Source organism: Salminus brasiliensis, chromosome 18 (genome assembly GCF_030463535.1).
Source record: "Salminus brasiliensis chromosome 18, fSalBra1.hap2, whole genome shotgun sequence".
Classification (NCBI taxonomy): domain Eukaryota; kingdom Metazoa; phylum Chordata; class Actinopteri; order Characiformes; family Bryconidae; genus Salminus; species Salminus brasiliensis.
Window position 1 is genome coordinate 12,871,346 of NC_132895.1, and position 22,602 is coordinate 12,893,947.

The following is a 22,602-nucleotide window of genomic DNA, read 5'->3' on the forward strand; positions in this document are numbered from 1 at the left end:
TAATCCAAGAGGGCTTGGGGGTCTCGCTGCCGAAACCACTGAAGGAGAGCCAGTGCTTAGTGAAGAATGTGGTCTAGTCCCTGTCATTAATTGTACTTCAGCAGGTTGTTGCAGTTGCAGTTTAACCCCTTAACACTCCCAGGCTTGTTACACACTAAGGTGTATAATTCAGTAACTACAGGGACTTCTGTACAAACTCTTGATAAAGTTTGTATTGTAACAGGTTGTTTAAGGGGTTAAAGTTGAAAGATTCTGGAGTACATTTGACCTGAAATTTGCTCTGCATTTCATTTCTACTTTACATTTGCTCTGGTCTGTGAGGTTTGTGCTCAACCTGCCATGTTAATCCACAAAATGTGGTTGAACTAATTACTTTTACCAGTGTGTCACACCGGAAAGCACCTCTCTGGCTTGCTGACTTTTATGTGTGTCTATGGAAAGAGCAGAAGTGCAGCATGGAATAGGCAAATAGAAGAGATGGAGCAAGTGATAAAGCTTCCTGTGATGTCTGTGGTGCAGTCCATCAGCAGAGAGGGGAAGTAGCGAGCAGCACACAGACACAGTGGCCACACAACGCAGTCTCTCACATACAGACACACACACACACACACACACACACACACACACATTGGCAACTAGTGAAATCATCTCATGAACAGACGTGGCAGGAGTCCGCTCCCACAATGGTGAGTTCCACTCTTCTTTTTTTTCTTTTTCCCAGAGTTATTAGGGGGAAATGTCCAGGCATGCAGGCTCGAGGGCAGCATGTAATGAAACAGGAGTACTTTACATTGTCTGAGTGGCAATTCAGGCTTACTAAACACAGGTAATGTTGAAACACTGAAAGGACTGGATTTTTGGTATGTAATAAGTGCCTAAAATACACAGAATCAAGTTTCTGTATGGATATTGCTGAACGGTATATCAAATTATTGTTTTAAACATACATAAAAAGCAATTCAAATTGATGTTTTTGACCACTGGCCTTGCTAATTTTACAAAATTACGCAAAAGTGCCATGTTGAAACTATTCTGGAACTTCTAGAGGGTTTTTTGTGTATTGCAGTGTCATTCAGCATTGTGTAAGCCTTAAGGCTGCTATTTTCGCTTGCTTCATCAGCAAAGGTTCCTCTTTGTTTTTGGTAAAGTCTTCGCTCAGTTCTCAGGCACAATGGACAAGCTTCCCAGGCCTGGACTTGCTTAAACTAGTTTGTTATTCCAACCAATAGCAACCGACTGTCCAATCTGTCAAGTAGGCCCTAACCTTGCTTACCAACATTGTTGGCATTATTTGAGGTCCTGTCACCTGAAACATCACAATCCCTCTTACCTTAGTTCTTTAAAAGAAGGGTAAGAGCTAATGTTGTTCTTAAAGTTGGTGTAACTTCTTGGGTAACAGCATTACGTTCCTTATGGAGGACATTCCCATGTTCCCAGAGACCGAGGTTCGGCTCCTCCAGCCAGGCAAGCACAGCATGCTACACCAACATGAGTCCTTGGGCAAGACTGCTTACACTACATTAGCTTACTTATGTAACATGATTCAAATGTAAGTTGCCCTGGATAAGAGCATCAGCCAAATGCTGTAAATGTAAAAGTCACCCTTTTTTTGATTGGAAGAACAAAATGCTATCACCAAATATTTTGGTCCTTATTATGCTAAGAGGTACTTAAATATAATAGTACTGAAAAGGATTCTTTAACAAAAGTAACAAAAGGTTTTTTTTTTTGTAGATCAACAACAAAGACAATATGTGGGTTTTTGGACCAAGCAATTGAATCAAGCAAAGAAGGATTTACTTATTCAAATATTTACTATTGTCTTTAGTACTGAATCCTTGAGGAACCTCTTTTTGTAAGAGTATATCTAGCAAGAATGAATGCTTCCTAACAGAAAGTGATACTTCCTAAGCATGGAACTCTTTTTGCGAGGTCGCTTTGCATGTCATAAAGTCGCTTCAGTGAGGCAACAGTGACAGATCATACGCCCTGAGATATATTTTGTCAGGGAGGATCCTGAGTTCCTGTGTAGGATTTTTTTTCCTATGTATTGAAATAACCTGCGCCATGAGCTGCTGTAATGACAGAAAATAGCAAGTGAGCATTCACTCTGTTGTCAGCGCTAACCACAGACACCAGCATGGTTAAGAAAACACTACATTGCATTTAGACGTGCACTTGCACAAAGGGTCTTCCACTTGAGTGAATCAAGCTTGCTTTGCTCACTCATACCAATTTATACATAGCTAAAAACCTCGAGTCAGTAACTTCTGCTGGTATTCTGATTCCTTTCTAGGCCACAGGACATGTATTAACCGCTCCTGCTATAACAGTGATAGTGTAATTGATATTGACTAATGCTGGTTCCTCTGCTTTCTCCACCAGCTGCTGCTGTGTGAGTCAACAGCACAGTTTGTTCTTCTCCTTGACAGTCAGTATGTACCTCTCAGCAGTATAAGAATGCCTGCACTGTGCTTATCTGTACTTCCTGGTGATAGATTATGTCCCGATTCAAACAATGCTCATTAGCAGGGTGTGTCTGCCTCCCTCACACACACCTGTCCAGCTCGCAGCCTCACTGGCTCCAGAAACCAAGAGGATGACCGACCTCTCTATTACAGAAGAAAATTTGAATCTTAGGGCGTTTTCACACCTGCACTTCTTACTCTGGTTAGATTGGACCCTGGGCCGTTTTTACCCTTGGTGTGTTAATTTGGGCAGGTGTGAATATAGTAATCTCACTCGGATGCGGACCAAAACAACCACACAGAGACCACTGAGAGGACGCTCGGAGCCTCTGTCTGATCCCAAACGAACTCAATGAAGAGGTTAGTTTGTGGTGATCTACATCCAACCCAACTATCAGATGTTCTCTGCAAGTTTGAACTAAACGGCTCTGCCATGCAACACCATCTCTGCTGTTGCTCCAAAAACGTGGTGGGAAATCTCGACTCAGGATCGGGCTCGCGCAGATAATCTAAACTCTAGTCTACACTGAAGCTACACTATGTGTGCAAATGTTTGTGGACTCTTCTTCTAATGAATAACCTCAGCTGCTTTAAGTAGCACCCATTTCTGTATTGGTGTGATGTTGTGCATGAACCTATTGGCACCATGACTAATGCCAGGAGTGAGCTATAGGGGTATAAAGCCCCCCAGCACTGAGCTGTGGAGAAGTGGATCTGTGCTCTCTGGAATTCTGGTTGGTGCTCTATCCAATACCTTTGGGATGATTTGGGGAGTTGAGGATTATGTGGGGTGGTGAACAGAAGCAAGATCAGCTCTTTTTAATACCCTTGATTTCAGAAGAAGCAATAAATAAGCAGGTGTCCCCATTCTTTTGTCCATATAATGTATGTGACCTTGGTCAATGTGGGTGGTTTTACATCCTCATTTATAACCCTATGGTTTGGCCTTAAAAACACTGTGATTTTCTGTTCATGGTGGGCTTGTGAATAATTTGATAAGATCTGATCTGAGGCACTACACATAAGCCAAATCAGTCAGAAGCCACACAGTATAGCATAGCAGAGCCAGATGCATCTCACTAGATGGTCTAACAGATGAACCCTGCTCAGTCCTGCCTCCACACAACCCCCTGCCAATGTGGTCAATCGACGGAATGGGGCCATTGCAGGACCACTGCCAACCAGGCATTACTTATGTAGTGACACCAGCACTTTTGTAGTGAATTGGTGTATGTTGAGCTTGCATGATTCTATCAGGCACGATAGCACTTAGTAGAGGTGTGACCAGGGAAATCCCTGGTGATAAAAATAAGAAAGTGAGAACAGATTCAGTTTCATCAGAAATACTTCATTAAAGTCCAGGAGGAAGCCAAGAAGAGGTCCATAAAGAGCTCTTAATAAATAAATATTTGGTTGCGTAATAATTTAAAGACTACCATGAGGCTGAACAACAACAGCAATGCAGCTACACTATATTTTTTCAACCATCCAATATAAGCCCTTCTGTGCCAAAGGTAAACCACATGGTAAGTGGTTTGGCCCAATTTAAGGCCCTGTCCCATTACTTGCTCTTGTAAGCCTGTTTTCCTCTTTAACCAGCATCACACACTATGGAAAAAGGCATTTGGACTGAATTACCAGACAACTACAAGAATTAAAACAGAAATAGCATTATGTCACCCATACATAATTCAGTTCCTGCTGACCGTCAGAGGCAGTGCAAGGTGCTGTGAATACTCCTCATGCATGTGCAAACAAGTTGAGCTGCTATACCAACAAAGTCTTGCACTGACATGAGGTGATGCAGCTAGTAATACAAATACCCTCCTCATGTAGAATGCCCTCCTTCCTCTTCTCACAATGACTTGACATTAGCATCAGATCCTTTAACTCCCGCCATGGATCTGATGTTGATCTTGCACATCCCACAGGTAATTGGCGTACACATACCTGGCCATTCAAGTGCTGTAAAAGAAAACAGGACTCATCAGACCTTTGGGCTTCAATCTAAATGTTCTGAGGCAGGCCTAAGCATGGATTGTAGTATGGTATCACTGTTCAGGAAAAGGAGCACTTTGCTAGCGTGAGCCTAACCTTTCAAACAAGCCCTAGACCAAAACGTACATGATGCACAGCAGCACAACATTTACCAAGTACTACAAGTACCAAGTACAGCTGCTATACGGCAGTATGTAGACCAAATAAAGATAACTGGTGTCACAGCCGGGCTCTAATCTCTAGAACAATCACACTGACCAATGGGTTCTCTTAGTTACTGCCTCAGCAAACCTAATTCCTCCTATAGTATATATCAATGACATCTTTAGCTACAAATGTCTTGTCGCTACAGTACTTACAGTGTCTGCTGAACAAGTTTCCAGCTATATTTAAATTTTTTTGCTTAGTAAACATGCATGGCTGAGTTATGCCTAGATCCAATTTGCACAGTGATATTTTGTTTCTGTGCATTTTCCCCTATTTTTCCCACTGACTCGCTTAGCTTGCTGAAGAAGACTGCTCATCCCCTAAATGTATAAACCATCACTGAACTGGTTTCCTATACTAATAGGTTAGGCTGGGCTTTAGGTTTTTAATTGGCTACTCACGTTCATCAAAAAGACCTGTGTGTTTGCTTTAGCAACGGGAATAAAAGGGCTCTGTCACTGAAATGAAGGCAATTTACAGCATGTGGTGGGGGTAAGCTTAGAGAAAGGGAAAAGTGGATTGGATACAAAATGGGTTCCTTAGTAAAGGCAATAGTTCTTATAGAACCATAACCTCAACAAACCTTTTGTGTATGGTTTTTTGTATAGCACAAAAATGGGTTCCACTATTGTCAAAGAAGCATTTAATTAATAATTTATTTTCAGCATTTAATAGAACCTTTTTTAAAACTGTGTTTTTGTGCAATCTAGATGAAAGCTAGACATGTCCCTCACAGTCTGTGGGAAAATGAGGACGTCTTCTGGATGAGAAGCATATTTGTGGTGCTCACTGCATACTCACTCATCATGTCTTGACCTGTGCACAGACGCACAAGGAGCATCCACTGTGCTGCAAGTCAGAACCACTGTAGTCGTTTTCATTACTAGTGTAAAGTCTAGTGTACTTTTTACTTTTTATGACTTCTGCTTTGTTCTCTTACACATGGTTGCACGCTTTGTGGCGGGACTGCTTGCTGTGCCTTTGGCACGTTTTATTTCAGTTCTCAGGATTTAATTTTGTTGTATTGTATGTGTTAAAGCACACAGCTGGATGTAAAAGCCAACACATCCCACAAGTGATCTTTCTCCATTGTTCCAAGGTCCAGTCTACAGTGTGATGCACTGTGTTTTGTAGTCTAGCCAAGAATAGCCTAGTCTAGCACTAGCACTAGCTATACCCTTATCTCCATCTTACTCTCTCACAGAGCCACAGATAGTCTTTTCTAGCTTTTACACCCTAGGTCAGAAGCTTACTAGTGTTATAGCATTAGCTAGCTATGTCTGGTGGAGCTATGTCTCATGCCATATTGTTCTCAATGTGATCAAAGCTCAGTGACAACCACAACCTCTGCACTTCAGCCTAGAAATCTGATGCAGGCCCATGCATGGATTGTAGCTTGATATCAGTGATGATGAAACAGCAGCACCATGCTGGTCTCGACCTAAGCTCAGGTGCTAACCTTTCAAATGGGCCCTGGACACAGACGTACATAGTGCCCAGCAGAACATAACAAAAGACTTTCAAGGGTTACAAAATCTGCTATAGCCTGCGTTTTGTGAGGTATTACTCACACTGTTACATTGGCCTAGACTAACACTAGCACTCATCTCATAGAGCTGCAGCTAGTCTCTTTAAGCTTTCACACTCAAGCAACTTCTTGGTCCTAGCAAAAGCAATAGCTAGCTACAGTATGTTTGGTGGAGCAATGTGTTATGCCTTCTTGTGCCTAGTGTCTTTGAAGCTCACTGTCAACCACAACCCCTGCACTTCAGCCGAGAATATCTGAGGCAGACCCATGCATTGATTATAGAGTGGTAGTACTGCTGGTCTCAACCTAGGCTTGGGCACTAATCTTTTAAAAGTGTTTAGCATAGTATTTAGCAGCACACAAATACTTCCAAGAACTACAAATTCTGTTATAGCCTACCGCTATTTTTTCTTTTGTAAGGCTAGACTGACCAAAAGGTCCTCTAAGTTACTGGAAGTAAGACAGTGCAACATTAGCCTTTCAGTTTTCAGGTTATATATACACTTAATTTTGTTAAGGCACCCAAATGGGTGTAAAAGCCAGAGCGTATGTAAAATAAGCAATCTGAGGCTTAGTTGTACTTCCTCTGTTGGCCGGTTTATTAAAAGACCTAAACTCTCATTTACACAAAAGTTACATTATCATGAAGAATATACTATAAAAAAACGTATTATTATATTTGTTCCTTATTACTAAAAGCTATGTTTCTTGAAAGTGTTCAAATTGAAATGTCACCTTTCACAAATACAAAAATAGGAAGACGAATTTGAATAAAAAGAGATCAAGCAGCTATATCAGTCAGCAGTTATTATGTTCATAGCTAGCTTAATGGTGAGTCATTACTAACATTAAGGTTCTGTGCAACAAAACTGGTCAGCGGAAATACAGGACCAGAGACACTATACACTGTTTATTTTTTTTTTAGTTTTTATGACACTCTTCAGTTACAGAAGAATAGCCCCACCAGTTTGCACAGAAGTCCAGTAGTTACTGAAGGACAAATAATGTATAATAGTGTTACTATAATTAATTAATAGTGTAATAATTGTAAGTGTTAAGGGATTAACACCTTTTTTCTTTTTAGTTTATGTAGAATTTGTACCACCTCCCACAATAGGGAAGGGTAGATAAGATTTATTTTTTTCATTGTTTGACAAAATCTACTTCTGCATAGATAGGAACTTCCTGCTACTATAGTTTATGGTGATAGATTTACTCAGTTCCTGTGTGATCACAGCCAGGGTTAGACCTTGAGTTTAGTGAAACCAACGGACAGCAGTTCTCACACAGAGTCAGGCACAGAGAAGCAGGTAAAATCAGTCTTACAATCAGTTGTTGTATCAAGTGTGTAAGTTTAGCTTTTCTTTTTTCCATTTGGTTCACTCTCTTTGACATTTGACAATGTCTTCAAAAGGCAGCAACATACTTTAGCAATTATACTATTCGGACTATTCACAGTATTATTAAGTGTTAAATACTTGAATTAGTGACATTTCCATGAGAAGACATTCTTTTTACTTCTTAAATTTGCATTTGGGCATTCAAAGAACTTAAAAGTCCTAGGGGCTTTTCAGATTCTCTAGTGGCAGTCAGTAGAGCTGCATTTTCATGTACTGTTTATTCAAATGTTTCTTAAATTCATGTCTTGGTGAGGCCCACAGCTATGTTAATTTTGTTATTGTGTGAGGATTAGCGTGTAAAATGTAAAAGTATTCCCATGTAAGATTGTGAACTGCTGTTTACAAATGTAAGCATGTACATACACAGGACAAATTGGCAAATAGAGTAACGAATTGGGTAACAGTTTGATCAGCACAGAAGCTATGCACTGCTTACAGAAGGCTATTCCTAAACGTAATGTTGATTCATTAAAATTGTCCTTTTTTCAGCTGAAAAATAAGCCTTTGTTTATTGGTTTATATTTAACTGTTGAGTATGGAAGGAATTACTTCATTATGCAGATATCCACATGCATCCTGTTGCATTTCTGAGTTCCCTTTCTGTTCCTCTCACTCTTTTTGGCTTTTCATTTGCAGGACAGCAAGTCAGATGTGAAAGCCATTATGGCTCGATTCCAGACGGGAGGTGCATCCATGGAAACAGGTGCCGGTGGTCGCCCGAAAGCCGCTGTCCATCCCACCTTGTCAGGCCCTACAGTGCTGTCCAAAAAGCCTGTCCTGGAGACCAGCCTCTCAGGCAGTGCTGCTGCTAACTCCACCACACCTAAACCCAGCTACCTAAAGAATACAGTCTCCACCAAGAGTGCTCCAGAGTCCCGGGAGACCCCCAGACCGAAAGCTCTAGTAAGCAGATTTGAGAACACAAACACAAACGAAGACAGCAAACCTCCTTTTGCTAAACCTGTCAAACCGAAACCACCAGATTCATCTCAGGACGCCGAACAAAAGCCCCTGTTCCCTAAGGCGGTGCTGCAGAAACCACCAGGAAGCAGCGCTGCACTAGAGTCCAAGAACACATTCCCAAAGCCACCACCTGTGACAACTAAGCCCCCCTGGGCCTCCAAAGGTGAGAACAACGGAAGTAGCCAGGCCGCCACCCCTCCTAAAATACCAGCAGCTCCCAAACCGATAAGTTCCATCTCCAGACTTCGGCAGCAACCAGATGAGAGTAATGATGGGGAAGCTGTTGTAAAACCATTCACTGGATCTGGTGTGAAGCCATCGAGCTTCCGTGCCGCTCAAAATGTCTTCAACAAGGTGGAAGAAGTGGCTAAAGAAGACACCAAATCACTAAGTTCCAAAGAATCAACAGCATCAACTCCTGCAATTGCACCAAAACCTAGCTACCGGAGAAAACCTTCTGGATCCAGCATACATTCAGTGAATGACGATCCTTCAGCTCCCAAAAAGAAGTCTTTACCTAATATCCTTGCCCTTGGTAGTGCCCCCAGCAAACCAAACAGACCACCCAGAGTGAATCTGGACAAGTTCAAGAAATCTGCAGAATCTCCAAGTGAGGGTGAGTCCTGGATCCTTATGCTCTTAAGCTTTCTATCTTTTTTGTTGTTGTTATTTGCTCGCTTCATTAGATCTTTATTAGTTCAGTAGTTAGTCTACGGAGTCCTGCTGTGTCCTCAAAGACCTCCAGCAGTTTCACATTTTTATTCCTAATGGAGAATTTGGAGCAACCATAACAAGAATCATTCATTCACAATGAAATGGTGTTTGATTGTTGTTAACAGAAACTAACCAGTTTCATTTGCAAAGCAGTCAGCAGCCAATGAAAACAGTACACTTGTGGCCAGGGTGGTTTCTGTGGCCTAGTTCTTTTCTGCCTTAACCCCCCTGAGACGTGGACGACATGCTGAAGTAGCAGTCATTCATTTCAATGACATTTGTCCCAAAACAAGTGATCAATTGGCCCACGAGTAATGAAGCAGTCAGGTTCTGGTACTTGCTGCAAAAAGCATCCACTTCCTTCTTTGGATAGTAACTACGTCTTTTCACTTGTTAGCCGTGCAAGAACAGGGAAGCTCAAAGTAGGAACAACAGAGAAAGGTTTCGTTTTTTCTTGCGTGTTAGATCCTGCTTTGAGCAAACGGTACTTCAGTTCAGCTCAGTAAGATACTAAGCATATGTTGTAATGAAAAAACAGCTAACACAATAAAAAAAACATTCAAATGAAGCATTGCACAGAGCCACAATCTCTCGTGCATGTGAAGCTCACTCCCCGAAACATTATTTTCTGTTTTTAATGCTTTTTGGAACCAGTCATACATTTAATTCATGTAACATTTACATCACATTGAAGGTTACTTTCAGCCTACACACATTATGAACTGACACGGTGATCAGCATGGTTCCAGGTACATTAAATATCCAAAGTTTGTAGACATCTCATCCAACGTTTGTTTTGAAATCAAGGGTTTCAGAAGGTAGCTTATCTTCTCTTTGCTCCACTAACAAACCCCACTCTTCTGGGAAGGCTTTATACTAGATTTTGAAACTTTGCTGTGGGGATGTGATTGCATTCAAGAGCCACATGTGTGAGGTCAGATGCTGATGTTGGATGATTAGTTCTGGATCACAATTGTCACTTCAACTCATCACAAAGGCTTTAGATGGAGCTCCACTGCTCCACAGCCCAGTGCTGGAGCACTTTATAGCCACTAGCCAGCACACTGAACTGGGCACGGTGACCGCAGGCTTATGTGTTATGTTCAATTCTACTGGCAAAGCTTGTACTAGGATTGTTAAGAACCTTTACTAATTAATAAGACATGTCTAAATGCTTATAAGAATGAACTAAACTAATAAGAATATTGGCGAGATTACTGGTCTTTGCCCAGAACAGTAAACCTGGTGTGTATGGTGATTAAAGTGTGATGTGATTACATTGCAGTTCTTAAGTTAAGTTCCTTTTAAACTGCAATTACACTATATAATAATATATGAAGAACTTTTTTTTTGCAGCAGCAGCACCTGAAGTAAAGAAAGGAGGGCCTCCTCCACCTCCAGCATCTCACCCCAGCCATGCAGGCCCAACTCTGCCCCCAAGTTTGCCTCCTCGACCCCCAGGAGCCATGTCAGTACCCTGCAGCCTCCTTCAATGCCAAGTTTGAGACTGAATTGATTGTAATCTGTAGATCTGAGTGAATCTGTAAATAAACAAATAAGAAGAAGTTTGTACGCCATGTAGGTGTAAGAATGAGATTAGGAGTGCATTGCCGCTGTCACGTAAAAACCTTGTATCTCCATTTTCTCCGTTTTTCACTTTTTGACGTCTTTTGTATCTGACAGTTGTTTTTTTTATTGCTTTAAAATGTCGTAAAGGAAGAACCAATAGAAATGCTACAAAATGAGCTGGAATTAAATCTTTGTACAAGGTTTTCTGCCTCTCCTGTAAAGTTCCCATTCTGGAGATACAAGGTGTTTGAGTGACAGTGACAGTGCAGCTCTAGACCTTATTATTATTGGGACTGTTATTGACAATTTGATGTTTCTGATGACAGCATTCAGCCAGATCAAGATGAGAATTATGATGATGTTGGAGACCTGAAGGACTCATTTGGAGGTGAGTGGAGATCTGACATCATCAAACTTCAAATGGCATTTGTGCCACAGAAAGAGACAGGTAGAGTAGCTTCAAGCTTCAATACCGACTCAAGTAAAAGTACAAAACTTATATCAGCAAAGGAACTGAAGTTTGTAAGTAGCTTTTGTTCTTCTTCTTCTTTTTGGATCGTATAATACAATAAAAAAAATGGTTCATGCAAATTACACAGCAGTACAGACAGTACTTAATGCCTAAAACTAGTAACTAGTAAATCCAAAGGCTACTTTAATGAGGTAAAATAGGTAAAATAAATGCCTTTCCTCACAAATATATCATGTATTACTTTACTTACTGTACATCTGAGTACATATCACTAACTAAATATCACATCTCTACACCGTAGTTTGAAAGAGGACTTCCATCACATAAAGCAGTCTATTATAATACTTCCATAATATAATATATATATATATATATATATATATATATATATATATATATATATAATATTATTATTATATATATAATATATATATAATATCTGACCCATACTTTTTGTCATTGTAGGCAATTTCGGCAAACAAGCTGAGGTGAGAAATGTAACCGGCGGTTTAACCGAAGTACTATTTGTGAAATTTTCACTGTATGATAATTTGTCTTCTCTCTCTTTCATTTCAACAGGGAAGTGGAAGTGATGAGGAGATGTATGAGGATCTAGATGAGAGATGGTAGGCAGTTTTCTGACCACATGTAGTTCTGTTTCTGCAGGTGATGAATAAATCAGCCAAAAAAAAAACAACAAAAAACAGCTGCAGAGTGTCCTAGTGCAATTGTTAAATGTGTGTTTACCATTTCCAATACTACCACTGAGCAGGTCGGCAGTGGAGGCAAAGGAACAAGATAAAAAACGAGAGAAGGAAGAGAAAAAACGAGCAGAGCAAGAGAAGAAAGACCAGAAGGAACGTGAGAGAAAAGAACAAGAGGCCAGGAAAAAATTCAAAGTAGGTTCAGTATGTGTGCATCTACCATATTCATGACTGGAATACATTAAGCAAGGTTCTGTTCTGGACTGTGAATCACTCTGTGAAACCTCTTTGTTTCATTTCTCAGCTCTACGGACCCCTTCAGGTCATCCATAAAGTGAAAGCGAGAGTTGACTGTAGGGGAGGCAAGAATGACCTCAGCATTAAACAGGGCGAGCCTATAGAGATTCTCCGGATAACAGACAACCCTGAAGGCCGGTGGCTGGCCAGGACACAGGATGGGTCCTGTGAGTGGCAACATCCCATTGACAGAAACTGTAATATCAACTGTGAATATGGTCATCAGGGTAACGCTGTTTGAGACCAGTGTGATCCACACTGAGAGTCTTCAGATGCTGAAAGCCTCTATTATATTCCAGACGGCTACGTAAAGACTGAATCGGTCGAGATCGACTTTGATAAGCTGAAGAATCAAGGCCTCTCTCTCCCCTCTCATATGAACCAAGACGATGGAGAGGTGTATGATGATGTAGCCCCTCAAGAAGACCTCAATAGGTACAGTATCTGCATTCTGTCCAAATGAAAAGAATGGTGTCACATGGCCTTGGACAAAATATACTGAACTGCCAGGTTATTAGACACACTTACATTGTAGCTACCATATGGGCTTCATTTTTAGGCCAATGACTACTGAATGTGGCTGTATAATGTATCACCCCCACTCCACACCTTCCAATAATGGAAAGTGGTGGCTTTAGGACCAACATTACATATATTTATTATTTCACTATTATTTTTTATCATTTTATATACAATAATATTCATATTGTTGCATATAAAATGAAATGGTTCCAACTTACTGAGCAGTAGTGTAGATAAAAGGCAGGTAGACTAAATAAACTGCCAACTCAGTGTAGTTTGTAAATGATGCTATGTTTAACTATTATTTTTTGATTGGATTTAATAGCTAATAACTCTGTAATTTATTTTTGACTATTTCAGAAGTCACGGTCCAGGAGGTAAGTCACACTTCAGTACAAACAACTGTGGCTTTCTTGTTAACAAAAAAAGTGTTTCAACAGCAAGTAAGATCACAACCCAGGGCCTCATTATGGGTGTGAATGCTACCGAGCAAGGAGGAAATTAATTAACACTGCCCTCTGCTGTTCATAGTGGTTCTACCTCCACCACCAGAGGACGAAGGAGATGTGTATGATGATCTGGATGACCCCAACCTTCTGGTCAGGTGAGAATAGCTTTACTTGGAACCTGTGTTATATCACTGCACTGTGCTGAAATTGAAGCATTAAGTAGACACTGTTTGTGTGGATGTTAACTGTACATATCAGGTGTGTGTCTCATCATACCACATCCCTGTACTAGCAGCCCGGAGTCAAGTTTTCTTCGCAAACCTCGCAGCTTCCTTCGGATGCTAAAAGTTCCCATTGAGCGGAGAAAAAGCCCAGTCTTCAATAATGAGTAATTTTTACATTAGTAAGATGGAACCAGACGATTCTCTTAAATCTTAACCCCATAACCACCTGAATCAAACATCTCCAGCAGTTTCACTGTAAATGTATACTGATTCACACTTGACTGTGTGTAATACGCCTTACGTTTACAAAAGCAGCTGCTTCTAATCTGCCAACAAATCCCTCCTCAAACAAAATGCTTTAACAGTTCACTCTTCTATGCTTTATTAATAGGTGTGATTTACTGTATAACTGAGAAGTGTACATTGACTTTCCAGTTTATTAGGTATACCTAACCTGAATCATCATTTGATGGCCAGTTTGTCATGCACAGCTACCGTATATAGTGGATGCATTTGGAAGGCTTACAACACTGACTCTAGCCTAATTATGGCTGCACTCCAACCCAGTTTATCAACCCACTCTACCCCATTCATCAATGAAAAGAAATCACCATACCTGACCAGATGTTATCTGAGCAGTAGGCCATTCTCAACAGGTAGTGTCAAAGTTTATCAGGTGCTGTTGGGTTGAGACTTGTCTGCCACTTAATGTTCCAAGCTAATAGTGGTTCTGATGTCAGAAGTTGACCAGTTATGAAGGGCCAGAAGCTGATTTAACACAACTCATGCATTAAAAAAAGTTTTTAGAGCTATAGCCGCTGTAACTGTAACCGAACTGTAACCTACAAAGTGTGACCAACAATGCAGCTGTGTCAAAGTCTGCACATTGTTCAGCCATTTAACAGACACTGTAACCGCATGGTAGATTTTTTTTCTTGCTCAAAATGCTATAATACCTCGGCAAGGCCCATCATTTTACTTTCAGATGCATATGAGGCTGAAACTAAAGGGATGTACATATTATATTCTGTTGTATTACAGTGACTGTTTTGTTATACTTATTAGATCAGGACTAGAATAACCCTAACAGGGCAAGTCAACCGGCTGGTTGACTTGTGTATCCGCTTATTGTATGGGTCATCTTTATTAAAAAAAAAAAAAAGTTGATGAAACAAATCCTGACAGGTTGCTTAATGCGGATGTAGAAACAATTTTCTTACCAAAAACTATTATTTGCAAGTGGTTTTCTTAGTGTGACTGTCACACCCAACATCACTGCTGAACCTGTGTAGAATGATAACCATGTTGGTACCACTGGCAGTTCTTAAATGGAGTAGTGGGTAACGGTTGAATTGTGCATTAAAAAAAAGCTGGGCTACAGTCAGTAATCGTAAGCATACGAAGTGCATCCACAGTATATGGTAGGTGTACTTGATAAAAAGGCCAGTAAGTGCAGGTACATAGTAAGTACACCCAATAAACTGGCAACTCTGTGCTATTCCTGCTTTTTTCCTTTATAATCAAAATCTCACTTTTGCATTTAATTAAACATGATCTGATACAGTCATGCTGATATCATGGTAAAGTGAATCTGTCTTTATTTATAGGGTACCTCCACCCGCACAGTTTAATCAAGATGGAAACCCAGGTAAGGACTACGCACTGACCTCTGGGCCTTCGTTATTTAACAGGAGGTTTGGGCTGTTTAAAAGACTGGGACATACAAACGTAAATACAATTCAGTTCACAGTGAAATCCATAAAGTTTTTAATTGTGTCATTAGCAGAGTCCCCTGACGAAATTTATGATGATGTAGACCTTTTCCCACCGCCTCCTCCTCTCAGCAGGTATACTCTCATACCACTTTACTCTACTGTACTCTACCCTGTCTTTTTAAACTGTAAGACAATGAAGCAGCAGGGAATCAAACACTTATCTTTTTCCTAGCTATTTCAACTGCTTTCTTGCTAATAATTAACATCAATACTGGTTAATGTGCTGTTATGTGTGCTAAAACTGACTATATGGATAAAAGTTTTGGGACACCTGCTCATTCATTGTTTCTTCTGAAATTAAAAAGAAGAGTTCCTGATTTTGTTGGAATAACTGTCTCTACTGTCCAGGGAAGGCTTTCTACTAGATTTTGAGGAGTTGCTATGAGGACTTGATTGCATTCAGGGATAAGAAAGTTAGTCATGACATCCTTTCACAGAACACAGTTCCAAAGAACACAGGGGGGAGGAGGGCTTTATGCCCCTCTACCTATGCCTGGCATTACGCATGGTGCCAAGAGGCTCATGTTGATCTGCTCCAGAGAGTTCGATTCTATCGGCAATACTTCTCTACAGCGACTAGATAAGCTGTGTGTGTACATTTGCACATCTGTGTCAGCAATAGGTGCAACTTAAAGTAGCTGAATGCATTGATTAGAAGGGATGTCCACAAACATTTGGACATATAGATGTCATGTCATATGTCTTCTGTATGTACTCCACTAGATGTGCATATTTGTTACTTTTTCTAGGTTTAATGTAAACTATATATAGGATACATAGGATGTCTGTTAATATTTGGCCTGGGTAAACTCTGGCACATTTGTAGAGCCAATTTTACTGATGATTAATGAACACTGTTTATAAGATACACATAAAATAAACAAACCAGAAATCTTCTTAACTTTCATTGTAAACCAATTACTATTTCCAATTTCATTGTAACTTTAAGTTATTTCATTTGGGAGAATTTCTATCAATACTATGCCAGATATTTCTATGCCAGATTAACATTATGTCAACAAGTGAAAAAGTGCAAACTGGAGGTATAAGGTGACATGATATAATGTTAAATCACTATACTTGTAAAATACCTTTTTCCACAGCCTGCCTAAACTAAAGCCAAAAGCTGAAATTAAGACAGATGACCCGAAGAAGCAGAAGAAATTTGAAAAAGAGGAGAAAGACTTCAGAAAGAAGTTTAAGGTACTGCACGCACTTTCTAATAATTTTTTTTTTTCGAGAATTCCACCCTGGCAGCCTCTACAATGTTTTTAGTACCAGCTTTGCTTCATCAGGAGGTAAAAATATTTGATGTTAGTTTTTTTCTACAAACTGAATAAGACATGAATTATTCAGAGCTGCATTGTGTTTCAGTTTGATGGGGAGATTCAGGTGCTGTACCAGGTGACAGCTGCATGCAGTAAGAAGGCCAGTGGGAAGGACTTGGCCGTGCAGGCCGGAGAGATCCTGGACGTCATTAGCAAACCAGAGCCCGACAAACTCATCTGCAGAAACAAGGAGGGCAAGTGTAAGTGAAGTTTATCTCCTACCCTCTCCAAATGAAACCAATCAAACACAAATGAATGTGTTGACGAAACTGATCCTTAATTTTCCTGTTTTCAGTTGGATACGTCTCAACCAGCAACATCCATTCAGAGTGAGTTTAGTAGGAGCTGATTTTGAATACAGTACTGATCATTTCAATGCATGGAAAATTACAAAGCATGTGTCTTCTGTTTCCACAGAGATAATGACATCTATGATGACATCGGTGATGGTAGGTTGTCTAGATACTTGTCTTTTTCTTTTGACACAGTAAATTCAACATTTGAGAGAAACGCATGATTGAATGAGGAGTGTCAGGCGAGCTGGTTGATTCCAAATCTTAGTCTTTGATTTTGGAGTCAATTCTGTCAACAATTTGGAATCAATGGGTTGAGTTTTGTCTTTAGCTAGGCTGTCTGGAGTGAGTATATATGAGTCGATTCTTGATTCTTATCTTAATGGAATCAATGAATCAGTGAATCTTTTTTCTATCAGCTTTCAGCTTTAATACACATATTTACAGGTGTGATGTAATTTTAGCTTCAGAATTCAAGATTTGATTCATGTATTATATGTTGAAATAATAAATATCACTTATTAATTATATATTTCTTTTATTTTGGCTTAACATGAAAGATCTCATACATAATGTTTTTATGCCTGCTGCACCAGCCCTTTATATATATATATATATATATATATATATATATATATATATATATATATATATATATATATATATATTAGTATGTGTATTGAGAAAAGACATCATTGAACTGTCCAGTTTTGGTGAGCCTGTGCTCACTGCAGCCTCAGCTTTCTGTTCTTGGCTGACTGAAGTGGAACTTGACGTGGTCTTCTGCTGTTGTAGCCCATCTGCCTCAAGGTTGGGCGTGTCATGCATTCTAATATGCTTTTCTGATTACAGTTACTGTAGCGTCTGGCCATTCTCCACTGAGCATCCTCTCTTATCAGGGCGTTGTGTTTAAATCCTGGCAGATAAGCAGTTCTAGAAGTACTCAAACCATCCCCCATTGTTCCTTATTTTGATGGATGACACTAGTGCTGCTGCTGGTATCTGCATGATTTTATGCTTTGGCTGATTTGATAGCTGCATGAGAAAGTCAGTATACAGGCCTTCCTAGGAAATTGCTCAGTGAGAGTATATTAAACACTGTTGTGACATGACTAATTAATGTGCTGTCTCTGTCTTTACAGATTGCATCTATGACAATGACTGAGAATCAACTTCTTCATGCAGGTCCTGGTCTAGGGCTTGTTTTCTTGTATGGTATGACAGTTCATGTTGGGCTTATTTATTGCATGTACCTATGAGCAAGTGGCAGGATGCTGTAATTATGTGATCCAGCAGTGGCAGAGTTCATGTTTAACATTTTAAAACGCTGATTAAGTTTTACACGGGAAACTTTTCCACCCTGTTACTGTTAAAGTATTTATAGATGCACAAAAAAACCCTAAGCAGTCAGGCTAGCCCCTCCCCAAACTCCTTGTTTGACCAAACAAATCAAGACTTACTTTACATATAATTTGTATAACACCCATACCACCACATATGTCTGAGAGGCAGTATTTTGTATGCCATTTGTACTTTGGCCTTTGATGTTTTGTAGCCTGCAATGTTGCACTGTACTGTTACTTTTTAATAAAGAATATCCCACAACATAGAGGTCATCTGTGTTCACTGATGCAGTATGCATGAAGCAGCTTTTGCAATATGCATGGCCAGATCCAGTTCACAGCTCCATGAATAGGCCCACTTCAACACTTCCAGCATCCAGCAGATGGCCCTGTCCACATGGACCAGTGTGCTCTCAGTGTAAGGGTGTGTTCACAACACACTGTTTCCATATGTAACAACGTTGCAATAGACACAACATTTAAAGGGGAAAAATAAATAAACTTACCCTTTCACTCCACGTACACTGGATGTATTTGATCAACCATCTAGCTGATCTAGACCAAATTTAGTCTCCAGATTAAAACACGGTCTTCAAACAATGTTAAACTGCTCAGAAATGAAAAATGGGCCAAGGAATCCACAACACTCAAAGATGGTCTCTCTTTTTAAGCTATGCTGTGCTATTTTGCATATTTCCTTAGACAAGAGTGTGCCAGAAACCATGTAAGCAAGTCTACCGCATGGGCCGAGGCAAGTATAAAGCATAATGCTAACAAATACAACATAGACTTCTGTTGCTTGTTAGCTAGCCACATTAGAGCTGGGTCTGAAATGTAAGAAATGCTGCGTGTCCAGGAAGACAGGAAGGCACCCAGTCATGTCTGAATTGATTTAAATCTAGCCTTCTACTGTATTGGGTGAAAATGCTAATGGCTAATGTTATCACAGCTAACCGCTCATATCTAACAATGAGCTGTAGATTGTTGCTTTTGTGATTTAGTTACAGAGACCTTCATCACAATACTGCCTTCTAGTTTCAGGCACAGGCTACATTTGTCGCTCCAGTGTAAAACTAAAAAGCTAATTCAGTTAATCCACCCTATTGTTTTATTGTTACTAAGAAGACCGACCGGGATTTCGCAATAATTGTATGAGCCAGAGCAGATTTGTTTATAGCCATTAATGCGTCTGTATAAGCCTTCTCTCCGTCGCTATTGGTCTACATGTACCTGCATCTACATCAACCATTGGTAAAGCTGCTTAAGTCCCGCCTTCTCGCCGTCACTATTGGTTTACGTGTCCTCGCGTCTATTCGGACCATTGGTTAAACTGCTTCCCACCACAGCTGATTGACCACAGCCTAAAAATGCCTGAACGCAAGTCTAAATAAACACATCGGTTTGACTTCTTTGACTTGTTCTGTTTTATTGACATATGTGTTAAATTAGCTTTACTTACTAAAAACTTTAAAAAGCCTATATTTATTTATTTGCTTGTTTGTTTGTTCAGCAATATTTTCGGCAATATAGGCTATTGTTATTTATTAGTTTTTGTAAGTGAGTAAATGTTTATTTACTAATATTCATTAACAAAGCTGCATTATTTCAGATATACTTAACTTCATCCTACCCTCACACATACAAACTTGCAGCCCCCCAGCCACAACATCCTAACCACAAGGGAGAGGAGTGTGTCCCCAGTGTTCTGTTTTGAAAACCAAAATGGGATTCCCCTACCTTATCCACCCACTGAAAGATCGAAGGTAGAGAAGAAAGGCAAACACCACAGCAACACGTTTGGAAACCAACATCTGTATTTGGTGCTTCTCATGATCAGGTAATGAGACTGATTAACTGTTTATAACTTAGAAAGTACGTTCTGAATCAACATTGAGCACAGTAGCCATGCACAATGTGCAGTAAATAATGCGAATAGGAGTTTGGTGACAACGTATCAGCTTACAAAAATAAAAATATTATTATGTACAAAAATGTATCAACTGTTTTCAAAATCACTATACATATTACAGTATTTGTCCTTTCCAAGAAGAACAATGACATGATACACATTATCTTTCCTCACTCCTTATAAACACCTTTACTTCTCTCCCTCGGCCAAATTTACAATTTGCTTATTTACTTGGTCTGTTACAACATATACAACATGTTCTGGACAGTTTCTTAAGACAGCAAGTAGTGCTAAAGTACATATGTATAACCCAATCAATGGTTTAGACAGGCTTCCACCTGTAGATGATCCCACAGCCCCAAAAATCCTTGGCTTCTTTAGACTCATATGTTCGTTACCATTTTTGTAAAACTAGCAATTTTTTACTGGAACTTACGCTCATGCTTTTCCAAGGGATGGAGAAATGGCTTACGGTACATGAGAGCAGGTAGGTGTCTTCAGTACATATGGAAGAAGTGATGCAGGGACAGCACTGTGTTTGCCCATTGTTTAAAACTGATTAGCAGTGGTTGGTAATGATTACAAAAGACCAGCGTGGGATGTTCTTAAGTACACACACCTTACACATGATAACTCGGAGCCTGAAGCACGTCCTTATCGAGCTAATATTGGTGTTCTACATCAGGGCTGTTTCGCAACCCCCCTCCCCAATCCTCCCATCACCCCAAGCATTTCCACCAAGTCCTGCACATTCGTTGCTGTATTCAGTTTACCACCTGGTTTCATGAGAAAATGTCACCAGAGAGCACTTCTCAAAAGTGTCCTACAAACAGGCTGACGAGATTATAAAAGTACCCTGAGCCTGTTCGACCGGCTCCAATTTTCCTCCTAATGCTCCTGGTTGTTTTCCAATGTTTACTGTCATGCTGTGGCTTTAATGAGTGCACACTCATTAAAAGGTACACTGTGTGATTTTACAACAGCAGAGCTCGAGAGTCAAGCTGACTGAGCAGGAGTTATGTTGCCTTTCTTGAAATCACAGGCAGCCTTTTGGAAGGACGGCCTTTAGTCATTACGGTAAAACAGGATAACCGCAGTGGCATCTAAAACGAAAAAGGTCAGTAAGTTATGCATTAAGAACTGACTGTGCAGGACCTTCAAAAACCACACATGTCTAGCATCAAACATGTTGAAACCTGAAGGATTACAAGCTTCAAGTACAGCTTTATTGACTTGTTCACCTGCACTTAGGGCTGCATGATATATTGCTTGCTAAAACTTTAATGTAATGATATGATGATATTAATGATGATAGGTCTATGATATGGGCCTCTAGTCACAGAGTGTTCTGCTGTGTGCTGTTGAGAGCATCCTGACCAATCATATTTAGTTATTTGGGACAAATCAAAAGTATTCACATGTTCTCCCAAATGCAATGACTACAGAAAACATGGATGCCATGGTTCGATTTCTTTCTGTTGTTTGAAAAGGATGCCAAAATCGTCCACAATGTTGTCAAATTTGTAACCGATCAGAGGCACAGCCTGATTCACTTGGTCTGGGAGAAGGGGGCATACTACTAAATTAGCTGGCGTGTCTCAGTCTTCATTGAGTTTATAGTGCAAATGTAGAGTGGATTTCTTCCCTGGATTCCCAGTTTTCTGCTACTACATGTAATGAACAAAAAGGGTGTGATTCAGGTCCTGTGGATGAGGAAAAAACATGAGAGGGAAAATGGGCTGCTGGAGCTGCATATCGCACCGCAACCAGACAGCAGAGGTGCTAGACCTGTTTTTGCACTGTTCATGTTTCCTACAGTTGAACAAATGTAAATTATTTTGGTTAACATAATTAACACCAGAGTGTTTATTACTTAAAATGTGGTTATATTATATTGGAATACAGCAATATATTCCCATTATCATGCAGCCCTACCAACCGTCAGCACAAATCTTTGACCTTATAGCAGTCCATAGAAGTCCATTAGGACATTTTGTGTAGTGTTGTGATGGGACAGGTGGTGGAACTGGATCATACAGAACCCTCATTTTTGCACATTTACCAGAAACCACATTATCTACTGTAGTACCACTATGTTGCCGCTTTTCTACATCACAGAGGCATTCATATAAAGGACATGAGTCACTTAAAGCATCAACTGTAACAACCTGGCATCCCTCCTGACAAGGTAAGCTTTCCTGTCCCTTCTCAATCCAGAAGATGCCAAGGGATACAAACAGATGCAACCTGGCTGAGCCGCAGATAATCCATGCTCTGACTAAACTGATGAATTTTCAGGGTGGGTCACAGGCGTTGAGGTGGAACTCCCAGTAAACAAGCTTCTCGGAGAGACGTCTGGTAGGTGAGAAATTTCAGTTCCAGTCAATACTGTAATACTGTTAGTTCAGTAGTGGCAGTCAGAGCTGATTAACCTAGAAA

General features: G+C 40.1%; 2 protein-coding genes across 9 annotated transcripts in view; one reads left to right on the forward strand and one right to left on the reverse strand.

Moving 5' to 3' along the window:
- Positions 1 to 542: 542 nt before the first annotated feature.
- Positions 543 to 18,516, forward strand: fyb1b (FYN binding protein 1 b). Of its 8 annotated transcripts, none has more exons than XM_072662683.1 (19): positions 543 to 686; positions 8,238 to 9,180; positions 10,638 to 10,746; positions 11,174 to 11,235; positions 11,785 to 11,807; positions 11,899 to 11,945; positions 12,092 to 12,218; positions 12,328 to 12,487; positions 12,620 to 12,755; positions 13,203 to 13,219; positions 13,374 to 13,446; positions 13,584 to 13,679; positions 15,123 to 15,163; positions 15,299 to 15,362; positions 16,394 to 16,493; positions 16,665 to 16,818; positions 16,914 to 16,947; positions 17,036 to 17,067; positions 18,054 to 18,516. In XM_072662683.1, the coding sequence occupies exons 1-19, from the start codon at positions 684 to 686 to the stop codon at positions 18,074 to 18,076; spliced, it is 2,244 nt and encodes a 747-aa protein (XP_072518784.1). In that variant the 5' UTR covers positions 543 to 683; the 3' UTR covers positions 18,077 to 18,516. The 8 variants fall into 8 exon arrangements, with proteins under 8 accessions (XP_072518784.1, XP_072518780.1, XP_072518783.1 ...); XM_072662679.1 differs by having other exon boundaries at positions 8,238 to 9,179; positions 10,631 to 10,746; XM_072662682.1 differs by having other exon boundaries at positions 8,238 to 9,179; positions 10,631 to 10,746; positions 15,302 to 15,362.
- Positions 18,517 to 20,050: 1,534 nt separating this feature from the next.
- mfhas1 (multifunctional ROCO family signaling regulator 1) overlaps positions 20,051 to 22,602 on the reverse strand; it is a 33,845-nt gene continuing 31,293 nt past the window's right edge. Inside the window, exon 3 of the mRNA XM_072662676.1 lies at positions 20,051 to 22,595. The gene's annotated coding sequence lies outside the window, so the exon portion shown is untranslated. The remainder of the gene's footprint in view (positions 22,596 to 22,602) is intronic.

Excerpts from the sequence above, each read along its gene's own strand:
- fyb1b (XM_072662679.1), top strand. Across the intron at positions 13,447-13,583 it reads GACCCCAACCTTCTGGTCAG|CAGCCCGGAGTCAAGTTTTC; the intron begins GTGAGAATAGCT and ends TCCCTGTACTAG. Across the intron at positions 16,494-16,664 it reads ACTTCAGAAAGAAGTTTAAG|TTTGATGGGGAGATTCAGGT; the intron begins GTACTGCACGCA and ends ATTGTGTTTCAG.